Source organism: Vitis riparia, chromosome 15 (genome assembly GCF_004353265.1).
Source record: "Vitis riparia cultivar Riparia Gloire de Montpellier isolate 1030 chromosome 15, EGFV_Vit.rip_1.0, whole genome shotgun sequence".
Lineage (NCBI taxonomy): Eukaryota > Viridiplantae > Streptophyta > Magnoliopsida > Vitales > Vitaceae > Vitis > Vitis riparia.
The window spans coordinates 10,892,633-10,915,872 of record NC_048445.1 but is presented as its reverse complement, the minus strand read 5'-3'; the positions used below and the strand labels follow the sequence as shown (position 1 = coordinate 10,915,872).

The 23,240-nt window shown below is 34.1% G+C and overlaps 1 protein-coding gene across 1 annotated transcript; it reads right to left on the bottom strand.

The window, feature by feature from the left end:
* Positions 1-1,257: 1,257 nt before the first annotated feature.
* On the bottom strand, positions 1,258-17,692 carry LOC117932382 (protein TRIGALACTOSYLDIACYLGLYCEROL 4, chloroplastic). The gene is made up of 5 exons (XM_034853622.1): positions 17,302-17,692; positions 15,847-16,096; positions 9,573-9,954; positions 2,006-2,298; positions 1,258-1,652 (listed from the first exon to the last, which is right to left on the bottom strand). The coding sequence occupies exons 1-5, from the start codon at positions 17,571-17,573 to the stop codon at positions 1,455-1,457; spliced, it is 1,395 nt and encodes a 464-aa protein (XP_034709513.1). The 5' UTR covers positions 17,574-17,692; the 3' UTR covers positions 1,258-1,454.
* Between the last annotated feature and the right edge of the window lie 5,548 nt (positions 17,693-23,240).

The following is a 23,240-nucleotide window of genomic DNA, read 5'->3' as shown; positions in this document are numbered from 1 at the left end:
TTATGGAGGTGTCCATTCATCACTATTTTATATGTGAAATTTAGTGGTGAAGAGGGTAGTGTTGCTGCTTTCTTTTGCATTTGCTAGTGGCTTTCATTATACAAGTAATCATATTTGTTCAAAATTTTCAACCTTTTTTGAATTTGCTCACATGTTATGTTTTTTTCTTGTTCAAATTTTTGGATAACCCAAACTTACACACTTGGAGAACCATCATAAAATGAATAAATCAATCAATCAAAATGGTTTTTTTTTTCAATCACAATATGTTTTGTTTTCTTTTGGAATGTTTTGATGTGGTTTGTTTTCTTTTATTTAAAGTCTTTTTTTTAAATATTTTGTCTTTGAGTATAAACATTCAAAACTTTTGAACTCTTGAATACAAAGAAAACAATTTTCTATAGTGTTTTAAGTAATAATTGAAAACATGAAAAACATTTTTAAAGGTTTTTCTATTCAACATGAATGCTTGATGTCTTCATCGAGAATAAAACAAAAAAACTTCGATTTTTTTTTGTACATTAATTCTCAAACTAAATTGTGTTATTGAAAATAAGTGATAATTGTTTTTAATAACAAAAACTTATAGTGTGTTTGGGAGTGTTTCCTCTAGAAATGATCTTCTACACAACCGTCCACTAAGACCTCATTAGATTCGGTTTATTTGCCCACGGCCTGTCATATCTCTCTCCTTTAGGTAGCATCTCTCCTTTAGCTCTTACGCCCATATGTTCGGCTTCTTGCTTTCCCACCCCCATCATTATATTAAAAGGGAAGGGGCTTTCCGGCAAGAAGTAAACACCTTCCTTCCTTGTAGGAACTCCATTCAAATTGATAAGAAAGATTATCCTTTAACAAAGAAGACAGTAATGAAGTATAAATGAGATACCGACACTACTTTTCCTACTCTTAAGAACTAGTTGGCCCATGTTCCGATAAGTCATCCATATTTTCGTCAATTTTTAGTGGAAGCGGTCCCTCTTAAAATGTTTTTAAGAGAATTACCTATGAAACATTTCTCAACATGACTTTTTAAAATTTTAAAAGTGTTTCCTAAACTTTATCAGACACATAGTATTTTTTCAAAAACACTTTTTAGGTTAAAAACACTTACTAAAATCATCATCAAACGAACTCTTATTCTTAAAAATTATTTTTCGAAAACAGATTTTGAAACCACTCCCAAAAAAGCACTTGACTTTTATCATGCATTTACTTCTACTTCTATTTAGATGATTTTAAACAAATTCAAACTCATGCAAATATCAGATAAATTGATAATAGCTACTTAATGGTAGAGAATTTCAAGAAGACCTGAATACAAATCCACATGGAAAATTTTGAGGGTAAAAGAAAGACAAAGATGTTGCACTTTCTAAGAAAAAATTCTGGGTTTTTCATACAAAACAATCAGGAAAAAAAAGGAAGAAAAAGAAAAAAAAAAAAAAAAAGAACTAGAACTCAAATAGGCGTAGCTCAATCATTCCCTCTTTTCTTTTTGGAGAATACCAAGCCACAACTTTCCCAGAGCGCAGGAGCCTCAAGGAGTAGTTCAAGCTATATGTGAAATCCTCCAACTGAGGTCCCGCTCTTCCACCTGAAGAATCCAGCAAAAATTTAGAATCTACACGGAACACGATTGGCCCTGCCACCTGCAAAGGCAACCACGATTCATTGTAGGATGATTTCAGTGATCAATTTCTAGAGGGCAATTGTAACTGTTTCTTCCAAGAAAATGAAAATGATCTCCTGATTGCTAATATCATCCAGCCTGAAAATGAACTAATTTGATGCTAAAGGCTTAACGGATTAGATGGCACTTATAATCATTCACAAATTTTCCTCACCCAGATTGCACCAATAATAATATTATAATTTTACTCGGTTCTTTTACTCTTGTTCTCTATTCGATCAATACTACCAAGGGCAAGCCCTCATTGTCTGGAACGTGCATATATGAATTTTGTACCTCTAGAACTCTAGGGCCATAGAAGGTTAGACATACCTGCTGTTGAAAGACCAAATTGAGCCTTGGGGAAGATAATGGATCTTTTGCACCATTGACCGAGGAACTAAAAAGATTGGAAACCCTCTTGGCTAAAGCTGAAGCTGAACAGATATTCAGACGAGCATCCACACGGGTAAGGTCACCATATCGCTTCCTGAATTGTCCATGTTGGAAAGTACAGCAACCTGAAGCAAACAAATCAGCACCAAAAGGACTTCTCTTCTTAGCATCCGCAGAACTTCCATCACCATGCTCCCTCGAACCCCCAAACCAGGCTTCACAAGTACCACCTACGTGTATTTTAAACAAGAGATGAGAAACATAAAAAAAAAAATGAAACCTAAGTACAAAGAAAACTAAAAGAAACAGGCCAATGGTCTGTAAGTTTAGTGGAATTGGGTGAGGCTTCCCGAATTCCATGTGACCTCTAGTATGAGAAGAGCGATGAGGAATATAAAACAAAAGCCAATTCTAATCAGAGCAATACAAATTATAAACATAAGCGAAATGATGCTACATAATGGCAAATACAAATGTGTCATTAAAGATTTTTAGCCCATATTCTTAGGTATGATGGTGCAGTCAGCCCTGTTCTGCCTATTTCCTCAATCAAGAAGTGGTCCACAGTCAGAACCTTGAGGGTGAAAGTAATAGTAAGCAACCAAGCTTTTGCACAATAATCAATGGATGACTTAATCCTAATGTTTATCATTTATGTTTATCACTTCTAATTATTTTGGTTCAGCTTCAACTGCAAAAGGAAAAAGTTAGGTCTATGAGTCAGATTTCTTGGATCTACACAAAGGAAGAAACATTCTGCTTAGACAACATCCATTCAACTTTCCACATTTGACACTTCTGTTTTCTAGTAGGCATGTTCCACTTCTACATTTGCTACATATCCAACACTCAATAATATTAAGTTTCCTTTCTTTCCCATTCACAGGAAATTGGAGCACGAGCTACTCCATATTGTGGGCTTATCAACATGCTGATCAAATATCACATTTAAAATCCAGAGTGCTTTCTGGTAATTGGTAAATGGATGCCTTCAGAAATCTAACACATCCCTTAAATCACCATAACCTGCAGGACCAGCAGTTCAGGCATTCATCAGTTCACATCCATGAATCTTTTTCCCCCTCTATTTTATTTTCCTTCAAAGACATGCTGTTCTTGAAGATATTCTAAAACAACAAAGGCCCCTAGTTGTTATCAGTACCTTTTTAGATATTATTTACAGATAATCCTTTTCTTTTGGTTCCACTCTTGCAAGACAGTGCAATTGACAGAATGAAATAAGAAAAAGAATGAATTCAACAGGAAGCTGCAAGAAAGCAGCTGTGTTAATGTCACTATTTTCCTCTGCTAGGATGAATCAAGCTTGCAGAAGAGTTCTTCAAAAACCCCTCTCCATCAAAATCATAAGGTGATCAGTACTAACCCTTCAACAATTTGAACCTATTTTTTTTATAGGTGAAAGCAAATTGTATTAAAAGCACCTAAAACACGCCTAAAGTATACACGATGTATACAAGGCCAAAAAAAGGGGGAGGGATTCACAAAAAACAACACCCTCGCTCACTGACAACCCAACCAATCAATAAAGTCAAATAAAGACAAGGTGCTAGACCCTAAATGTACCCTGACCCACTCCAAAAAAACTGTACATGAAGGAGTGTAGAATAGCATGGTCTGTCAAGTCTGAATCTTCAAAGGCCCTTCGATTTCTCTCCTTCCAAAGGGTCCAAAATAAGCATAAAGGAGTTGTTCTCCACGCCTTCTTTCTTTTCTTCCTAACAAAGGATCCCTGCCAACTAAGAAGGGCATCCTTGATTGAGAAAGACATTACCCATTGGACATTAAAAAGAGCAAAGATGAGGTGCCACAACAAGGTTGCCTTTGGACAGTGGAGAAGGTTATAGTTTGTTGACTCCTCTTCGCCTTTACACAAATAACATCTGCTTGGAAGACACCAACCCCTCCTTTTTAGCTAATCTAGAGTTAAAAAAATTTCCCAAATTGCTTTCTAAGCAAAAAAACTGACTCTCATCATGACCAAAGGGTTCCACATAATACTTAACGGAGAAGCCTTTTGGAGAGTGCCCTACTAGGAAGTAGTAAAAAGACTTCACTGTAAAGGTACCTCCTTTTGTTACCTGACAAGCCATGACATCCTCAACACCACTTCTGATCACTTGCCCTTGCAACCTATTAAGCAACTCTTCCACCTCTCCCAATTTCTAATCATTTATCTGTCCTGTGAACAAAGGGTTCCAACAACCCCTTCCCCAACCTGATCCCACATCTGGTTTTCCCAAGCTTCTCTATCAATGGCAATTGAAAACGACTCTAGGAAAGCCACCGCCAGAGGATCCTCCCCACACCACCAATCCTTCCAAAACCTCACCCTCCTACGATTTCCTGCCCTAAAACCAACCCTGTTGTTGAATTCCTTCCACCCATTCCGGATTGCCTTCCAAAGACCCACCCCATAACCTTCCCTTAAAACTTTGGAACACCACCCCCCTTCTTTCTCTCCATACTTCCCTACAATCACTAACTTCCACAGAGCCTCATTCTCAAAAGCAAATCTCTAGCTCCATTTTCCAAGGAGAGCTTTATTCAAAGAGGACAACTTTCTAATCCCCAAACCTCCATCCTTTTTATCCAAGCCAAGTAATGACCAATACACTAAATGAGGCCTTCTTTGGAGCTCTCCTCCTCCCCACCCAAAGGAAATCTCTTTGAAGCTTCTCCAATCTAAGGCTCACCTTATGTGGGATTACAAATAAAGACATAATAGATTGGTAGGCTAGATAAAATGCTCTTAATTGAAGTCAATCTCCTTCCTTTCAATAAGTACTGTCTTTTTCACATAGCAAGTCTTTTCTGAAATCTTTCTTCCACTACATCCCAAACTGATAAAGACTTGAAGGAAACACCCAAAGGTAGGCCTAGATAATTAGAAGGGAAAGAGCCCACTTTACACCCTACCACCCCAACCAAATCTTCTGCATTAGAAACCTCTCCCACTGGGATTAACCCACTCTTATCCAAATTAATTTTAAGACTAGAAATTGCCTCAAACCACATGAAAGCCCAACTCAAAACCTCCAAATGCTCCTTATATAAGTCACAAAAAATCAATGTATCATCAGCAAAAAGAAGAAGGAACAGTACCATACCCTCTCCTCCTCTCCCACTGGCCAAAAAACCCTTAATGAAGCCTCCCTCCATAGCCTTTTCAAAATACTAGAAAACACCTCCATTGCCAAAATAAAGAGAAAAGGGGAAAGAGGATCTCCATGTCTTAGGCCTCTAGAACTTTGAAAGAAACCTGTAGAGGTCCCATTAATCAGAACTAAAAACCGAAATGAGGATATACACCACTTCATCCACTTTACCCATTTTGCCCCAAAACCCATTTTTCCATGACTGCTAATAAGAATCCCCAATTTACATGGTCATAAGCCTTTTCAATATCTATTTTGCAGATGACCCCCCTTTCTAAGCTTTTCAATCTTGAGTCTAGCACCTCATTTGCTATAAGGACTACATCCAAGATTTGTATTCCCTCCACAAAACCATGTTAGGAGTTTGAAATCACTCTCCCAACCACTCTTTTTAGCATGTTAGCCAAAACTTTAGCTAGAATCTTATAGAGGCTCCTCACCAAACTAATGGGACAAAAGCCCCTCAAATCCTCTACACCCACTTTCTTAGGCATAAGCACAATAAAAGCGGCGTAAAGGCTTCTCTCAAAGTGACCCAAATCATGAAACTCGGCAAAGAAACCCATAACTTCATTTTTGACAATATCCCAACAAGAGTGCCAAAAGGCTAAGGAAAACCCATCCGGACCAAGAGCTTTGTCTCCACTCAAGCTAGCCAGAGCCGTAAAAACCTATTCCTCAGAAAAAGGATCCTCCAATGGCCCTGACTCTTCCTTGTTCAAGACCACAATTTGAACTTGGAACTTCCCATAAACCCTGTCCATCCCTTTACCACTTGAGCTAGGTGGTTGTATGTACCTCATTCATCTTAAATTATGCAAATACTTCAATGATATAGCAAGTGTTCACAACTCCTCAAACCAAATTGACAGAGTCCTATTCCTCTTACCATTTCCATTTCTAAAAGAGGCAAAACGAAAAAAGGGGGGAACCAAATGATTTTAATTCGTGTCCCAAGGAGTTGGCTAAAACTGCTAGATGCTGGTGTCTATTCATCAGAATTGTTCAATGCCTAGAACCTAGTACATGGAGGCATGGCTAAATTATCTGATTTGCCCTTTTTTCTTGTTTGATCTCCTAGTTTAAACTGAGGTGGATCCTTTTTTCCTTGTTAAACATGCCTGATGTATACTTGACCAAGAGACATGTTAAGCTTATATTTTTTTTTTTGATAGGAAACCACGCATGAATATATTGATAAGATAAAATAGTACAAAAGGAGGATGAGAAATCCTCCCGCCAAAATTAAAACTAAACAACACAATAAAATAACATGACACTACACCGTCTCATTGGACCTACACACTGCTAGCCAATCTAGTTGTAAAACGTTAAGGGGAATGCCCTTAAACCCCGTTGAGCAAAAAGCCCAAAACGAAGCGATGAAATGAATGGAGTCCCAAAGATTCTCTGAATTCCTAGCTTTGTCCTCAAATATCCTAGCATTCCTTTCCCGCCACACAACCCAAATTAAAGCTATGCACGCATTTTGTCACAAAACCAACCGTCTCTTGGATTTGCCAAAACCTTTATAATTGATGAACATCATGTCTGAAATGTTTTTCGGAGGGACCCAATCCATCTTGGCTAGCTGAAAAAGTCTGTGCCACAACCCCAACGTCACAGAACAATGAAGGAATAGGTGATCTGTTGATTCTCCTTGCCCCATACACAACTTACAGATGTCAGGGCTAAGAGCTTTGTGGGGTCTCCTCAATTGTAGCAAGTCGTTGGTATTTACCTTCTTGTGTGCCACAAGCCAGACAAAGGCCTTAACTTTGAAGGGAACTTGAGATTTCCATACAAACTTATAAGGGATCAAAGGAGATGAATCAGACGTTTGGGATAAGGCTGTAAAGAAGGACTTGACTGTAAACAGTCCTGAAGACAATAAGGACCAAGATCTCGCATCTGAAGCGGAGGTGGATAAATTCATACAATCAATAGAACACATGAGGAGTTCTAAATCTTCTATCTCATAATCAGTTAGACTACGACGCAAATTAAAGTTCCATGAGAAAGGGCGATCCGAACCAAGAATTGAATATATGGGAACACTTTTATCCATTACTACTCTAAATAGTCTTGGATATTGGTCTTTGAAGATTTGTTCCCCCCACCATAAATCTTCCCAAAAGCGAATTCTTTCCCCGTTTCCTACGACCAACCGAGTATACTTGGAAAAATCCTGAAAGACTTGTGCAATGGCCTTCCAAGGGCAACGATGTGACCACCTGACTAAAGTGTTGGCATCCCAACCATTTGAGTGTGTCCCGTATATGCTAAGAATGACCTGATGCCATAGAGTTGTACTCTCCCTAAGATACCTCCACAACCATTTCCCTAAAAAAGCGCGATTCCTTAAAGGAATCTTCCCAATCCCCAAACCCCCTTTTACCCTCGGCTTACACACAACATCCCATCTAACAAGATGGTCTCTTTTGCCTTCCCCAATCCCTGACCAAAGAAAGTTCCTTTGCATCCTCTCAACTTTTGCAGCCACTGAAGCAGGAATCTTAAACAGAGAAAGATAGTAGCTAGGGATATGGGATAGACATGAGTGTAGGAGAGTAATCCTACCGCCGAAAGATAAGTAAGCCTTTTGCCACCTGTCTAATCTCCTAAAAATTCTCTCAATCACTGGGTCCCAGAAACCACAAGCAGTTGGATTCCCTCCCAAAGGAAGACCCAGATAAAGTATAGGCCAATCTGAAGCCTTGCAATCAAGCAACAATGCTAACCTAGAAGGATGATCCTGATCCAGGTTGATACCAAATAGATTACTCTTATCAAGATTGACTTTAAGCCCAGAAACTTGACCAAACACTAACAATAAACTCTTAAGAGTTTGCAATTCTTCCTCACTAGAGTTAGCAAAGAAGATGGTATCGTCTGCGAATTGCAGATGGGACACCCTACACCTATTTCTACCTACCCTGAAGCCCTCCAACAAATTTCTTTCTGCAGCTTTCAACAACATTCTACTCAACACATCTGCAACAATAGTGAACAGGAAAGGGGATAAAGGGTCACCTTGCCTTAAACCTCTAGATGCCTTGACCCACCCTTTAGCATTACCATTCACTAGAATAGCATAAGAGACCGACGACAAACAACCTCTCATCCATTTCCTCCAGACATGTTAAGCTTATATCCCACACAGAAACAGTTACCATGTCATATTATTGGACACAAGTACTTCAAATACATATCATCTAGAAGAGAATAAAAATATCTCCTTTAGGAGATAGAATTTCATTAATAACAAATTTCATATAAATTCCAAAAATTTAGTATAAATTCCAAACCTATACATCATAGCACAATAGCATCCAATATTTCTGGGAAATTTGGGATAAAACATCAAACAACCACCTGAACATTGATGATAAATTATGATGAACAATGCATAGCTATAATGTAGGAAAAGTAACATAACAAAATTTTTACATGACCATGCATAAGTAATGTGGTTTTGAATGACATTTTCCAAAACAATTTTTGTTGTATCAAAAGGCCATCATAAAATGGTATTTGGATAGCCAGGTCCATAGTTGATATGTGATAGCTGATTAAAAAGATCCATCTCATCTTAATGCAATCATCTGAAGTGATTCTTAACCTGAAATTTTCTGGATGGTATTTCTTCTACCATGTGTCAGATAGAAATCAAATTAACAAACTCAAACAACTGTAGCAAAAGGTCATGGCAAGTTCATTAAGGTGGTAGTTTTAGGGAAATGACATGATTCTTGATGTCTGAGAGAAATCATGTTAACCAATCCACCCAAATGTGATGGAAGGGGTCATGTCAAGTTCATTAAGGAGGTACTTGGGGGAAATGAACTTGAACTTGAAGATCATGAAAGCTTTCTAAGCAATGTATGTCTAAATTGTGATACAAAGAGAGAGGGAGAAAACAAACAAACCATTTCTATTTCACTTCAGGTGGCATTTCAAATGGGATTAGAAAATTTTTGACAATATTGTTCCAATCAAAAAGAAGAGGAAAAAAACAACTAATGATCAAATACCAGCATAGATTAACCTACAAGGTTGAGAAATAACATTTAAAGACATTCTACCCTAAAAACTGTAACAGAAAATAAAATATGGTTTCACACAATTGTGGCATCCATGACCTAAAATGAAAAAGGAAGGGCAGAAAACTATAGTGGCACAATCTACAACATGGAAGAGGGTACTACAAAGTCAATTGTTAAAGCTACTGTCAGAAACATTTTCCACAAAACCCATGTGATGAAGCAAGCCAAAACTAAATAGAAACATGATTCGCATAAAAGAGCAATTGGAGGCAACAAAATTACCAATAATTCCAGATATTGCTGCATGAGGCTCTCTAAGACGTATATCATATGAAGGCCGCCACACCATACCCTGTTCTGTCTTCACAATACCATCCTCCTGCTTCTCTCTTTGCCTCCACAAGTCTCTGCTCTTCTCATAAGAAAAGGCAGCTTTTGCACATAATCCAGGCATTAGAGCAGAAGGTGCCTCATCATTTATGGCATTAACAGACTGGGGATGCCCACCATTTTTGTGTATTCCAAAACGATATCGAAGTCCAGATTCAGAAACAAGGGAAGACAAACCTAAGGATATAGATTCAGGCACCTCCCAATATCTCCCTTTATGGTCAATGAATAGCTCGGGCCATGCAGCCTCCAGTGTAATGTCATGAAAGGGTAGCTGCAAATGCACATGAATGGTTGAGGTACCTACTTCAAATGACTTTTTGTGCACCATGATGCAACCACAAAAAATAAATAAAAATTTAAAAATAATGACAATAATAACAACAAGCACAATAATAGCAGTCAAGTAACATTTCTAAAATTGAACTAAGCCTTTAACAATTAATGTAATTATACAAAATTTGAATTTTTGAGTCAGAGACAGATGTTAAAATGATGGTATTATCGCATTTTGTGTTTTCTTTGTTAAGGATTGTGTGAGTGATGTCTTCTTTGGTTAGAGAAACCCTCTTAGGGTCGCATGATTCTTTTTTTAGGGAAAAAACAGACAGGTTTGAAGGGTTGTTCCATTGTGTGTGTTTTGGCACTATGGAAGGAAAACAATCAGAGATCCTTTCAACGCAAAGAGAAGTCAGAACAAGCAATCAAATTCATGTTCCTCTGTAGTCTATTGGGGTGAGTTAGGAGGTCCATAAGGTTCCATGTCCATGATAGATTTTGTACATTGGTTTGGGACAAGTTAAAGGGTTTTTGTTTTTGATGACCCTTTTTCTTTTTTTGCTTTGCCTTTTAGTGTCCTTCGTATACAGTGTGTACTTTGGTGCACTTTTTGTTAAGCATTGTTGATATATATTTATGTTTTCCAATAAAAAAAAATAGCCAAGCTGTTTGAAACATATTGCTACTTTTTTTTTTTTGATAGGCAAAAGCACAAAGATATATTAAACATATTGCTACTTGTCGGGAACAAATATCTTATATTTTAATGGCCCTTAAATGAAAGAAATAATTAGATAAAAAAGACAATTATAGCAATCTAAATCTGAATTTGGTTGATTTATTTATTTATTTTTTAACAGGTTTAACAAAGCAACCCACTTGGCATTGGCCTCAATGACACTGTAAGGATAAAGAAGTCAGTTAATACCAACCTCCTCAAAATAACATTTGCAGCATACAAATTCAGGTGAATTGACAGAATCATCCCTTCAACACAATAAATTTAACTACATAATTATTGTATGGTATTCTTAAGGCAATGATATAAGGCATCCAAATAGCTCTTATTTACATATTCCTTGTATCAGCAACAGTATCCTCTCCTTGCAATGACTTTAGTTTCACTTGGAATCAAAAGTTCTTTTACTGCTCTCAATGTATTTTGTTAGTTTTGTCACAAGAAATTTTTCAGGCAAAGAAGATGTTGAATCAGTGTTGTCATTTGACAGTCAATCTTTATTAGTTGACCTTCAAAATTCATAACAAGGTTTGGAAAAAAACTGGATTTTAATTTTGCAAGCATTTTTACTGAAACCAAGTGGAGGAATTCTTCAGTTACTTTGAACAAAAAGTATATGGAGGTAAATGTTCTCATCTAAAACAAATCACAGTCCTGTATAAGAATTATGCATGGATACTAAAACTTTCACCTAAATCAATTGATGTAGAACAACATTGGAAGCAACCCTTCAGTCTTATGAAAGAAAGAGGAAAAGAGAATCATCAAGGGTAGTTTAGTAATTTTCATATTATGGGCATGAACTACACTAGCAAGCCCTAGTTTTAGCTGACGGTTTATATATATATATAAATTAGGATTCATTTCATTTATGAAATGAGAGTTTTAGTAGACACCTAACTTCTTTTAAAGATATGAATGCCTTCTTATTAGTGAGTATATATATATAAATTAGGATTCATTTCATTTATGAAATGAGAGTTTTAGTAGACACCTAACTTCTTTTAAAGATATGAATGCCTTCTTATTAGAGATTGCTTCAAAACTCTAGCTGTGATTTATATTTTTCTTTACTTTTGTCTTCCTAGACCTCTTTCATCTCATTTTACAAGAAATAAGACATCAATAGAACCAGAAATTTAAGGATCTTGTATCATCAATTTAAGTAAGAGTACTCCCATTAATTGAATGAAAGGTTTGGATCCATAAGATCAACCATAGATTATTGTTGGGCATTGAGTTCAAAATTTAAGGCATGCATACACTCTAGTTCCCCTAAGAAAAATCCTATTAAAGAAATAGGGAAAGTACCATACACTTTATATCATGGCTGACTAAGAATGATAAAGGATTGTAGGAGTTTGATGTGTAGGCATGCCAAATTATTTATATTTCTTCAGAGTTGAGATGTTCCTTTTGTTAAGTTCCTCGCTTAGGCAATCATGCAGCAGATGCCTTAGCAAAGCATGAAACAAGACATTTGGTTTCCTTTATCAGAGAGTTTACCTCTATGAATTAATTAGTAAGTGTTCTACTTAATATTTTAACTTGTGTACATAAATATGTGTGTTTACCCATCAAAAAAAATATGTGTGTGTGTGTGCGCGCGTTCTTGTGTGTGGCTAAGAGCAAGCTAAAAGGAGAAGAAGGATGCATTAAACAAGTTTAAGCATAGCATCCAACTACTTAGAAAAAAAATAAGAACAAACTCTAACATCCTTTTGGGATCATTCATAAAATTTCTTATCCTAATCATATAAGTAGGGGGCGATTGTTAGTAACTTTCCTTTCAACGTCCAATCAGGGTCTCTAGATCATAATTGTGTACCCACGTGAATTGTGCTCCCTAAGATTTGCCCATCCAAGGTGTTGTAAGATTTGATTGCTCTGATTAGTGAAATTGGCATCTTGTAACTATCAAATACAATAAGTAACTGTTTCAGCACACCTATAAAAAAATAAATAAAAAAAGTAACTGTTTCAGCACAATCATTAGCTAGGAATACATCAAAATCAGTATAGCTCAAGTAATTTCATGCTCTGAGTACAAGGGAGAAATTGTTTTACATTCGGAAAAGTAATCAGACTTCTGGGCTTAACAGTTGTCAACTACTACCAGTTTGTGCTGAAGTGAAACACGATTGAACAATGATTTATTGATCAAGAATAACCTTTACTAGGAGTACTTTCAAATCCACTTAGCATCAGAAAGAATATCTAAAACAAGAGAAGAGAATGACAAAGAGTAAGCTCATTCGGGTCAAATGGTGAATTTCTACAACAAGATTTTCAGAGCTAGTGGACAAAACCTCTGTTGACTTCTTTTAGAGCTAGAAGGGATTGAGACAAGGGGACCCCCTTTTCAACTTGTTTGTTTTATCTATAGAGGTGCTCAGTTGCCTTTTAAAGAAGGCAAGGCAAGGAGATTATATTTCAGGTTTTAAGGTAAGTGGAAGAGGAGGCAAAGGCGCAGAGGTGTCTCATCTCTTATTTGCATATGAGATGCTTATTCTCTATGAAGCTAGTCATGAGCAATATTACATCTAAGTTGGACCTTCATGTGGTTTGAAGCTATGATACCCGGATCCATCAATTTCACCCAATGTACCCATATCAACATGACATGACATGGGTGTGGGTATGTGATCCTAGTTAGACACTCCTACTTGCCTTTGGGTGTGGTTGTTTGATTTTTTTCATTGATATCCTTTTATTCTTTCAACTTTCTTAGTAATAATTACATTAGAGAAAAACAAGAATTAGATAAAAAGTGAACTTTTGTAAGAATATTCAAGGATAAGAAGAAAAAAAAGTGAGTAGAGGGAAAAGATAAGAGCTTTTACAAATGATATCTTCACTTCCTATTTATTTTTAATTGATTTTTCTTTTATTATGTCATATCCTAGAATCCATGCCTGTTTTTTAGATCCTTCTTAGCTAAGTCCCCGTATTCTAAAATTTGAGTTGTGAGAAATTAGACACCTAAACACATACATCTAACACTCATACTCAAACCCATGCAACATGGGTTTGAAGAATTTGGACAAGAGTGAGTCAATTCTTGTGGATAGTGTCATTAATGTGGAGGAATTAGTGGCTAAGTTGTGTTGTAGAAAGAAGGATCCCCTCACTATATATTTGGATCTTTCCTTGAGAGCCCCCTATAAGTCAAGGGTTGGTTAGCATTTGGTGGAAGAGAGTACCCACAAAAGGCTAGCTATGTGGAAATGATAATATCATAGTTTTTAAAGGCACACTTAAAACATGCCTAGGCTCAATGCGCATATCCTTAGTTATGGTGCCTTGATTGCCAAGATGTGCATCTTGTTGGAGAGAGCACCTACTTTATTTTCCATTTTTAAGAACTTTTATTCTTGAAATTTTTAATTGCATATTGAAATTTATATGATTTCATTACTTTCTTTTAATGTTTTTTTAAAATGTTTGGAATCTTAAATTTTTTATTAATTGGATTGGATTTTGGATCATATTTTATAAAATTATCCTAGGTCACATTTCACTTTGCTTCGGCATAGACTCACACATTGTGTTGCACCTTACACCTAAGCTGTAAGAGAATTTTGTGCCTTAGGTGCGCCTTGTGCCTTATAAAACTATGGACAATACCTATCTAAGGATATGAGACTCACTTGCATCAAGAGCACTTTGTAAAACTTGCCCATTTACCATGTGTCTCTTTTTGTCATGCCCATGAAAGTGAATGGGAGGATTGAGAAGATTCAAAGAGATTCAAGGCAAGGTTGTGAGTAGGAAGACAAGATGGATTGGATGGATGCAAAGAAGGGAAAATTTTCAATCAAGTCTTTATACAATTTTCTTAGGTAGGAAATATCAAAAGTGTTCCCAACAAGGGTTATTTGGAATGCGATGGCTTCAACCAAAGTAAGGTTTTTTTTTGCATGGGAAGCCTATTGGGGAATCACATCCTTCTACATTGTGCTAAAGCTGAAGTGTTATGGAATTTAGTGTTTTCCTTATTCGGGATTGCTTAAGTGTAGTTAAGTTCGGTGAAAAAGTGACACAATTATTTTACAGAAAAGAAGCAAAAGAGAATGTGGAAGATTATGCCTTTGAGCATTATTTTGGTCTTTTTCAGAGCATTTGAAAGCAAAGAAATGTCTCATCAATCCCTTAAGTTCAATTTTCTAGGGAACCTTATGTAGTGGGTGAAGATGTATATAGAGACCTCTAACCATGATAGATTTTATTGAACAGTTGGGGACTTCATGAAAAGACTTCTGTTTTTTAAGCCCCTTACTTTTTTGCTTTACCTCTTAGCATACGTTATATACAACCTGTGTACTTTGTTGCGTGTTTTCTCAGGCGCTTTTAATGTATTTTTGTTTGCCTATTTAAAAAAAGAAAAAGAAAAAACAGAGCAAGCTCAATTAACCCATGATTCCATCAATCCAAAGGCAGTATGAAGGGTTGAATAAACAAGGCATTATCAATGAACAAGTGATTATGAGAACTAGAAGCTAGAACTATCGCTATGGGCTATGTCTACTCCTACTCCTAGTATAAGTGATTTGCAAGGATTGCTCCTACTCCTAGGATAAGTGATTTGCAGGGATTAAGGTTAGATATTGTTTGAAGAAGGTCGGGAAACCTTCTACTCTCCTTTATGCATTGCCTCGCTAAACAATTGCATTACTCACAACCACTGGTGACTACTTTATCAAACATGATCCACTCACAATTATGGTGCCAAACTAGCCAATTCCAATTTCTGAGCCATATGAACTTTAGCTGATTAGAAGTGTCCCAGAGCTGCCCCCTGGTTCCCAATTCTGCCAGCTTGCCATTTCTGAGAAGCTTCCTGTTTTAGATGCTTTGTGGACTCACCATCCATGCTGCCCAAATGTGCACTTTATTTGCCACTTTGTAGCCAATTCCAGGATCTTATTGCTTGGTAAAAAATAGTGTAACCATTTAAGAACAAAGCCTAAGGTCTCCCAAATTGAAATCTGCTAGTTTATGATTGAAAACAGAAAATAGAAAGACAAGAGAATAATAAATTTTATTAAAAAATGAAACTAAAATGAGGCCAAAAACACAACAAATTTATGAGGATAGCATACAACACAGTACAAAAATATACAAGACAAGTAGCATAGAAATGCATGCCTGGTGAAAGAGCATCACTCTGTTGCGGCGTCCCTTCTTCTCACCATGTTGTTCTGTGCTCACCATCAAGGATGATGCAGAAGTCAAAGAGAGCTGTGAGCATAAACCAAAGGAAAAAAGGGATTTGTCTATGAAATGCTTTGCTACTTCTTTGAATGTAGATAGCTCCCACTCATCAACCGCAGATAGGTCTGCTTTGATGGAAGATATCAATTTCTTCGGACGAAATTGTCCAGTTAATCCAAGCCACCTAAAATGCAAAGTCCACATAATTTGAGAATTCATGAAAAATATGGCATTAGTAATTATTTAAAACCTTGACAAAGTAGAAAGGATATTACAATCATGGAGAAGTATTGCAATTTCTTTAAAAGGGGTGCACTCATTAGCAGCAAACCAACAGTTTCCTTGATCACAAGCCAAATTCAAAACAATCATTTTAGACAGTACAATATCAATAATGACACAAACAACTCTGAAGTGATACCAAAAACAAGTATTAGTTCAAAATCAGAACTCACAAACTACTAAATCACAAAAACCAACTACAGAAGCTAAACAAAAAGAAAGAGGAAATGAATAGAAAAACAGAAACCCTTAAAATAAGATCCAAGTACCATGTTTTTTCGGTCTAACTCTTTTTCTGAAACATTGAAAAGGTACAAAGAAAAAGAAAAAACTAACCCAAGTAAGGCCAGTCAGTCTACTGTTTAAAATTTTCACACATTCATTCTCCCACACATTTTCCCTGGGAAGCAAACAAAGTCCTAACATAATGGTGGTGGGTTTGAAAATTGCTTTCCTTGAGCTGCGTTATATATTTTGAATCCTTCATTCTCACTATGGGAATCATGAAGAAAATATTTATCAGATTTCAAACTTATGTTCTCGTCTTCCCTCTCTTGCCTTTCACTCAATATGAATCTCATAAAGTAGTAAAAAAAAAAAAAGGAAAACAAATTCTCTTGTTTGATCTGCAATGGAAAATGAGAAGGAAAAACGAAACATAATTAAAATATTTGACAACTGAAACATATCCAAATGCCTCATCCCCATACAAAAAATAAGGGTGAAAGAAAAAATTTATTAAACTCAAAATTTCTTTCAATTCGCGTTTTCATTCCTTCCTTTTTCCTCTCTTTTTTTGGTCCCCACATTTGCCTTCAAACATTCAGCAATCCAAAGAAAACCCTCATTTTTTCCACTATTCACCAAACAGATTACCAATATTTACAAAACCCAACAAGATAAAAATCAAACCACCACTTAGCCCCCAAACAAAAGCTCAAGGCCTTTAGGTAAAGAGCTGACAATACATATGGACTAACACTTAAAACCAATAAATCAGTGAACTGGTAATGTGTATGAAGGCAAGCCGAGTGACACTTAAAAGTATGATTCTGAAATAACAAACGACTAGTAAAAGGGAAAATGAGAACAGAAGAAGTGGGTTACCAGTTGGAGGTGGAAGGCCTGAGGAAGAGGGACTGGAGGGAGAAGGAGCCCAGGTCCTTCTGGGAAGTGGGTGAAAAAGAGGGAATGATGCCGAGGGGGAAGCCGTTGCCCAGAAAGGAGAGCTGCTGGACGCGGAGGGCTCTACTGGCCCGGGCTCCCTCAAGCGGGAAGGGGTCGCCGGGCACTGCGCGAGCCGCGCCATGAAGTGTCTGAGGAGAGGAAATGTCGAGGTCCCAGAATGCTGCGTCCATGGCGGTTCTCAGGTTCGCCATTACTGCCTTGCTGAGTCGTTTCTGTCTTCTCTCTTCCTTATCTTTCCTGCATTTCTGAAATGGGAATCACTGGGTTTTTCTAGGGCTTTGTTTGTTTCTTGGCATTTGGTTTCTAGCCGCCCTGCCTTGTTGGATTGTACTTTTGAATTTGTTTAGAAATTATATCATGTACTCTTAAAAAAAATAATAAAAAACAAAAACAAAAACAATAAAAAAATAATTTGAAATTTGATAAGAAAAATAAAATAAAAAAACAACTATAATTTTTATTCTATAAATCGGTGTATGTTTCCATATATTTCTTTTTGTTTTTTTTTAGAGTGTGCATGGGAGTCCTTTTATACAAAGCCCTTTCAATTAAAGTGTATCTTTTATAAATAATATTTAGAAAAATTAATTATCAAATATGTATTAAAAAAATATTATAAGTGATTTTTTAATTTTTTTTTTAATATTTTCTCAATTTTACGAGCATATCATTTTTTTTCAAATATTTTTTATATTAAAAATATTTTCTAAAAGCCCATCTGAATGGACTTGTAAAACCGATAAATTTGTATTTTTCATATTACGGTCTTATATTTCTATTAGAGTTATATTTTTAAAAATAATTTATAAAACAAATGTTATATGCTTATATACTAAAATAATATAAATAATATTACCATTCAAACATGTAATTTCCTTGATTGGGAAATGGGCCTTATTCCTTGGGGATGGATATGTGGGTTGGACATTTGGGCTTGGATGGGCTTTGATATGGATTCTAACCCAATAATCGTCTTTTTTAAATAAGATTAATTTCATTCACCTCTTTTAAGGTTTTGAATAAATACATCTAATCTCTATAAATTTGAAATTTCATTAAATAGGGTCTATCTTTTTCATTTCTATAGGTTTAATTTCTTTTAATATTTAAAAGAGTTAATTTCATTAACATTTTATGAGATTTTGGCTAAATACGTTTAACTCAACATTATTTTGAAATTTTATAAAATACCTTTCTTATTTTGAATGAGATGGGAGATTTGATGTAATTAACCAAAACTTTGGGAAAAAAAAAAAACTTTGATGATGCAATACAATTAAGATTGTTAATAATAAGGTGAGTACTGACCTAGTTTGATGTGTTTAAATCATACTAAATCAATTATTAACATAATTTAGTTGAAATATTCAATTTTTTATTATTATTTATTATATCATTTTTGGATTTTTATTTATTTATTTTTATTTTGGAATTATTGTAAAAAAGTTTTATAAGTTCAAATTTATATATTTCTATAATGTAAGTTAAAATTTTAAAGTTGAACTCATCATCTTTTTATAAGTTTCAATACTTATAAGTGACATTAAAATATAAGTTATAATTAATTTACGTATCTAAATTTATCATCTTAAAAATAAAACAAATAAGTAGTTAAAAAACAATTTTTTTATTTTATTTTTTTTTTAAATGAGGATAAGAGATGTGCGCATCATGACATGGCCCAGCCTGGCACAGTCCAAGTAGGCCTTGAGCCTTGCCCGGCATAGTCCAAGTTGGTCTGATACCCACGTTGGGCGAGTGGTCCTAGGTGCGACTCGGTCTGCAAATGGGCCTAGCGTGGCCCGACCAATTGTTAATGGCCCGTTTGGGCTTGAAAATCATGCTATGCCGGCGTGACACGGCCCCTTTACTTCAAGGTGGTCCTCAAATTTTTTAAAGTGACACCGAAAGGTTTATACAAGGGAAAAGTGGGTTTTTACCTACTAATATGAAAATATAAGAAAAGAAACACCTTAATTTTTTTAAATCAATATTATTTTTATCTATTTAAAAATAATTTAAAATACATGCACTTTTTAATGAATCATACAATTATTTATTAAAATGTCATTTTTACTTGTTATGTTATAAAAAATAATTGACAATTAGACTCCTCCATGCAAATATTTTTCTTCTTTTTAGATATGTCCGTTATTATTATTATTTGAGATTTTTTCTCCAAAACAAACATTGAAAAGTTGAAAACAAATTTCTCCATAAACAAGCATCCCATAACCAATATGAGGTAGTTTGAAGAGTGTGGACATTAGAAGTAGTGAAATCTATATGAGTTTGAGTTTTGTTGGGAATAAGATTTATGTTTTCCCATGGTCTCCTTTGGATTTTTTTCATATGGTCTCTTTTGGATTTTTTTCATTAAGGCAAGTTGAGGTTAATTTCAAGGGCTTTGGTTGTTTTGAGCATTTTTTTTTTTAGCTTCACTTTCAATTCAAGAGATAGAAATATAGATTAAAAAAAATCCTTACAGGGTGTTTGTTTTTGGAGAAAAAACCTAGTTTATAATAATAATAATAATAATAATAATAATAATAAGCATATCTAGAGATAGATATGAGTTTTGTTGTCAATTGGTGTTGATGACATGATAAGTAAAATGAGCATTTGAGGAAATAATTATACGAATCATTAAAAAGTACGTGTTTTTAAAATTATTTTTAAATAAATGAAGATAATACTGATTTAAAAATTTTTAGTTCTTTTTTTTCCATGTCTTCATATTAGTGAGTCAAAACCCACTTTTCCCTTTATCAAATGTTTATATTTTGTAAGTAAATGTTTTCAAGCATTAGTTAATAGAGAAAATAAATAATTTAGATGTTAATCCTTAATTTAACTATTAGTATTTATCTATTTATTATTAGTTTGGATTATAATAAAATATAGAGTTTGAATTAGAATAGAAGTCTCCTATTAGTTTGAAATAGAGTTGAAGTCTACTATTAATGTGAGTTAGAGTAGAAGATAAAGTTTGAATTACAATAAAACTCAATTATATTTGTATATAGATATTCATCATCATTGATAAGAATAACATGTTTGTTTGGTAATAGTTTTAGGAAATGCTTTTAAGTTAAAAAATGTTTTTGAAAAAAAAAAATTAAATGTTTGACAAAATTTAAAAAACACTTTTAATGTTTTTTTAAAGAAGTCTAGATGATTATGCTAAAACCACTTTTAGAGAAAATACTTTTATTAAAAACATTTCGAATAGAAACACTATTAAACACACTCTAACTTTTCAATATGAATTCAATCTATTTTTAGGGATACATTAGACCATTAATGGTTATAATTTGGGTCTTGAGCTTTTTTAGGCATCCAAAATCCAATCATATGAAACCTTAAATTATATTAGTTAATACTCATAAGAATTTTGTTAGAAGTTCTAAAGCTTTATTCTTTTTTTTTGTCTCATTATTTTGGAGATTCATGGAGGAAATATAAATAGAGAGTAAGAGTGCATTTTTAATGAAAGTATATTCTCTAAAAATATTTTTGAAAAAATCACTCATCAATTACTTTCCAAGAAATAAAGTGATTTTTCAATTTTAAGAGTGTTTTTTAAAATTTATCAAACACATGATTTTTCTTTTCATCAATATTTTTTTACATGTTAGAAGTTGTAATATCTTATATCAGATAGGAGAGAAAGTTTTTCACAATATATAAGTGTGGATTCCTTTTAATCATGTAGACGCGTTTTAAAGCTATAAGAACCCTTTTATGTGTAAAGTAAACAATATCTATACGATTGGATATGAGTCATTTGATTCCATGGAATGTATTTATCTGTTTGGTTTTGATCCCATAGAATTGGATATGAGTCATTTGATTTCATGAAAGGTATTTGTCTGTTTGGCCTTGATCCCATAGGAGGTGTTTATTTGTTTAGCCTTTCTATTGTGTTTGAATGAGTCGACGCTTAGGTATGGGTCTTTACAAAAGTGATTTGTCAAAGTGTTATCAAACATACTTTGAATCTAAATATGTTTTTGTTTGCTTTTTGTTTGGAAGAATACTACACGCATGTTCCATTCATTAATAAATGAACTTGAGTAGAGGATGGGACCCAAATGTTAGTTATATGATAAATGCACTTGTGGAAGTATATCTGATAATGAGTTAAGAGAGGCTTGAGGTCTACGGATGGAAGACTTTGAATCAGTAATTTCAAAAGTGAAAGCAAAGTTTTCTGCTCATAATCCAAGTCACTCCACCCCATTTTCCCTCTCAACATCTTCAAGCTTTAGTTTTATAAATGTGTACTTTACTTAAAAGCTTTTCCCTTTTCTAAAAAAAATTTAGACATGAATCATGACAACAAAACTTCTTAGAAAAATCTATGCTATCGTTTGGTACTTTATCAATTTTTTATTTCAATAATTTAAAATATATAATAAAATTTAAAACATTGAATATGGGCACAAATATATGAGACCCAGAAAAAAAAGAAAAAAAGAAAAAAAATGGAAATACATATAAGATATAAGATTATTTGATTAAAAGGATTTTTGAAAATCTAAATTTTAAAATTTGATCTTCTACCCTCTTTTGACCTCATGTGGACAAAAATACCCTTATTATTTTCTTGTAAAAATAACCCTATTTTTTAATACTATCGGTAAATACTTGAAATGGTAAAGGGTATTTATATAAAAAATGGGTTACTTTTCAAGAAAAAACATGAGAAATGTTAGATTCATAATTTAGGGATTGATTCATCCCCTTTAACCAAATATTCCTAAAATATAAAATAGTAAAATTTAAGAATAAAATAATGTATAATATTTAAAAAATAATCTTTCAAAACATAAAGATAAAATATAATCTACTGGTAAAGGTGTTTGAGGTTTAAATTATCTTATTGAATAAAAATAAAAATAAAATAATCTACATATAAAGATGTTCAAAGTTTTAATTGTTCAACTACTAATGTTCATAAAGAGAATAAATCAAAGGAGGAAAATGCAAATTGTGAAAAGGTGGCTCGAAACATGAGACTTTTCATCAAACCAAAAGATGTATGTCATCTTTAAAATTGGGATTTGAGCCCAACAATGTATATCATACTACTTAACCTTAACAAGGTTCATACATCTAGAAAGAATATTATTGCTCTATTATATATTTTTTTTATTTTTTTCTCATCTCAATCCACCAATCTGCACAAATTTAAATTCATATCTTAACTTTTCCTTTGATAAGATAGACTATTTATAAAAATATTTCTAATCCATGTTAGTTTCCAAATATTTAAATACTTGTTTTTTTCCTTCTCCTTCTTTTTAATTTTCTGAAGAAAAAAAAAGGTTCCAATATGCCGAAATTTTTTCAATCATGTTTTGGATACCCTCTCGAAGTTATCACATTTCCTTTCTTTTCCCAAAAGATTTTGGATTTCTATTTTGCTTTTAGAAAAATTATATTATCTTAGATAATTTATAGTTTAATTAAAAAATAAAATTTAATTATGATAATAATAAAAAGATTTTTTTTATAAATAGAGTTATATCAATGAATTTAATTTAATTATATTAATTGATATTAATAAGTTAATTTAAAATAATTAAAAAAATCAAATATTTTAATTTTTTCATCACATGGTGATCTCATCAACCCATCATAGAAAGGATGAGTAGACAAGAATCACAAGAAACATCAATCTCTTTCTCATTATCCAATTAGGGTTTGGACCCACAAAAAAAAAGTAAAATTAAAAGTGAAAAAATGATAAAAAATAAAAAATAAAAAATAAAAAAACAACCCACCCGTATCCCATACTTAAGGAATCCCAACCTTCCTTCCTTCCATCTCTTATATTATACTTTCACAGAACA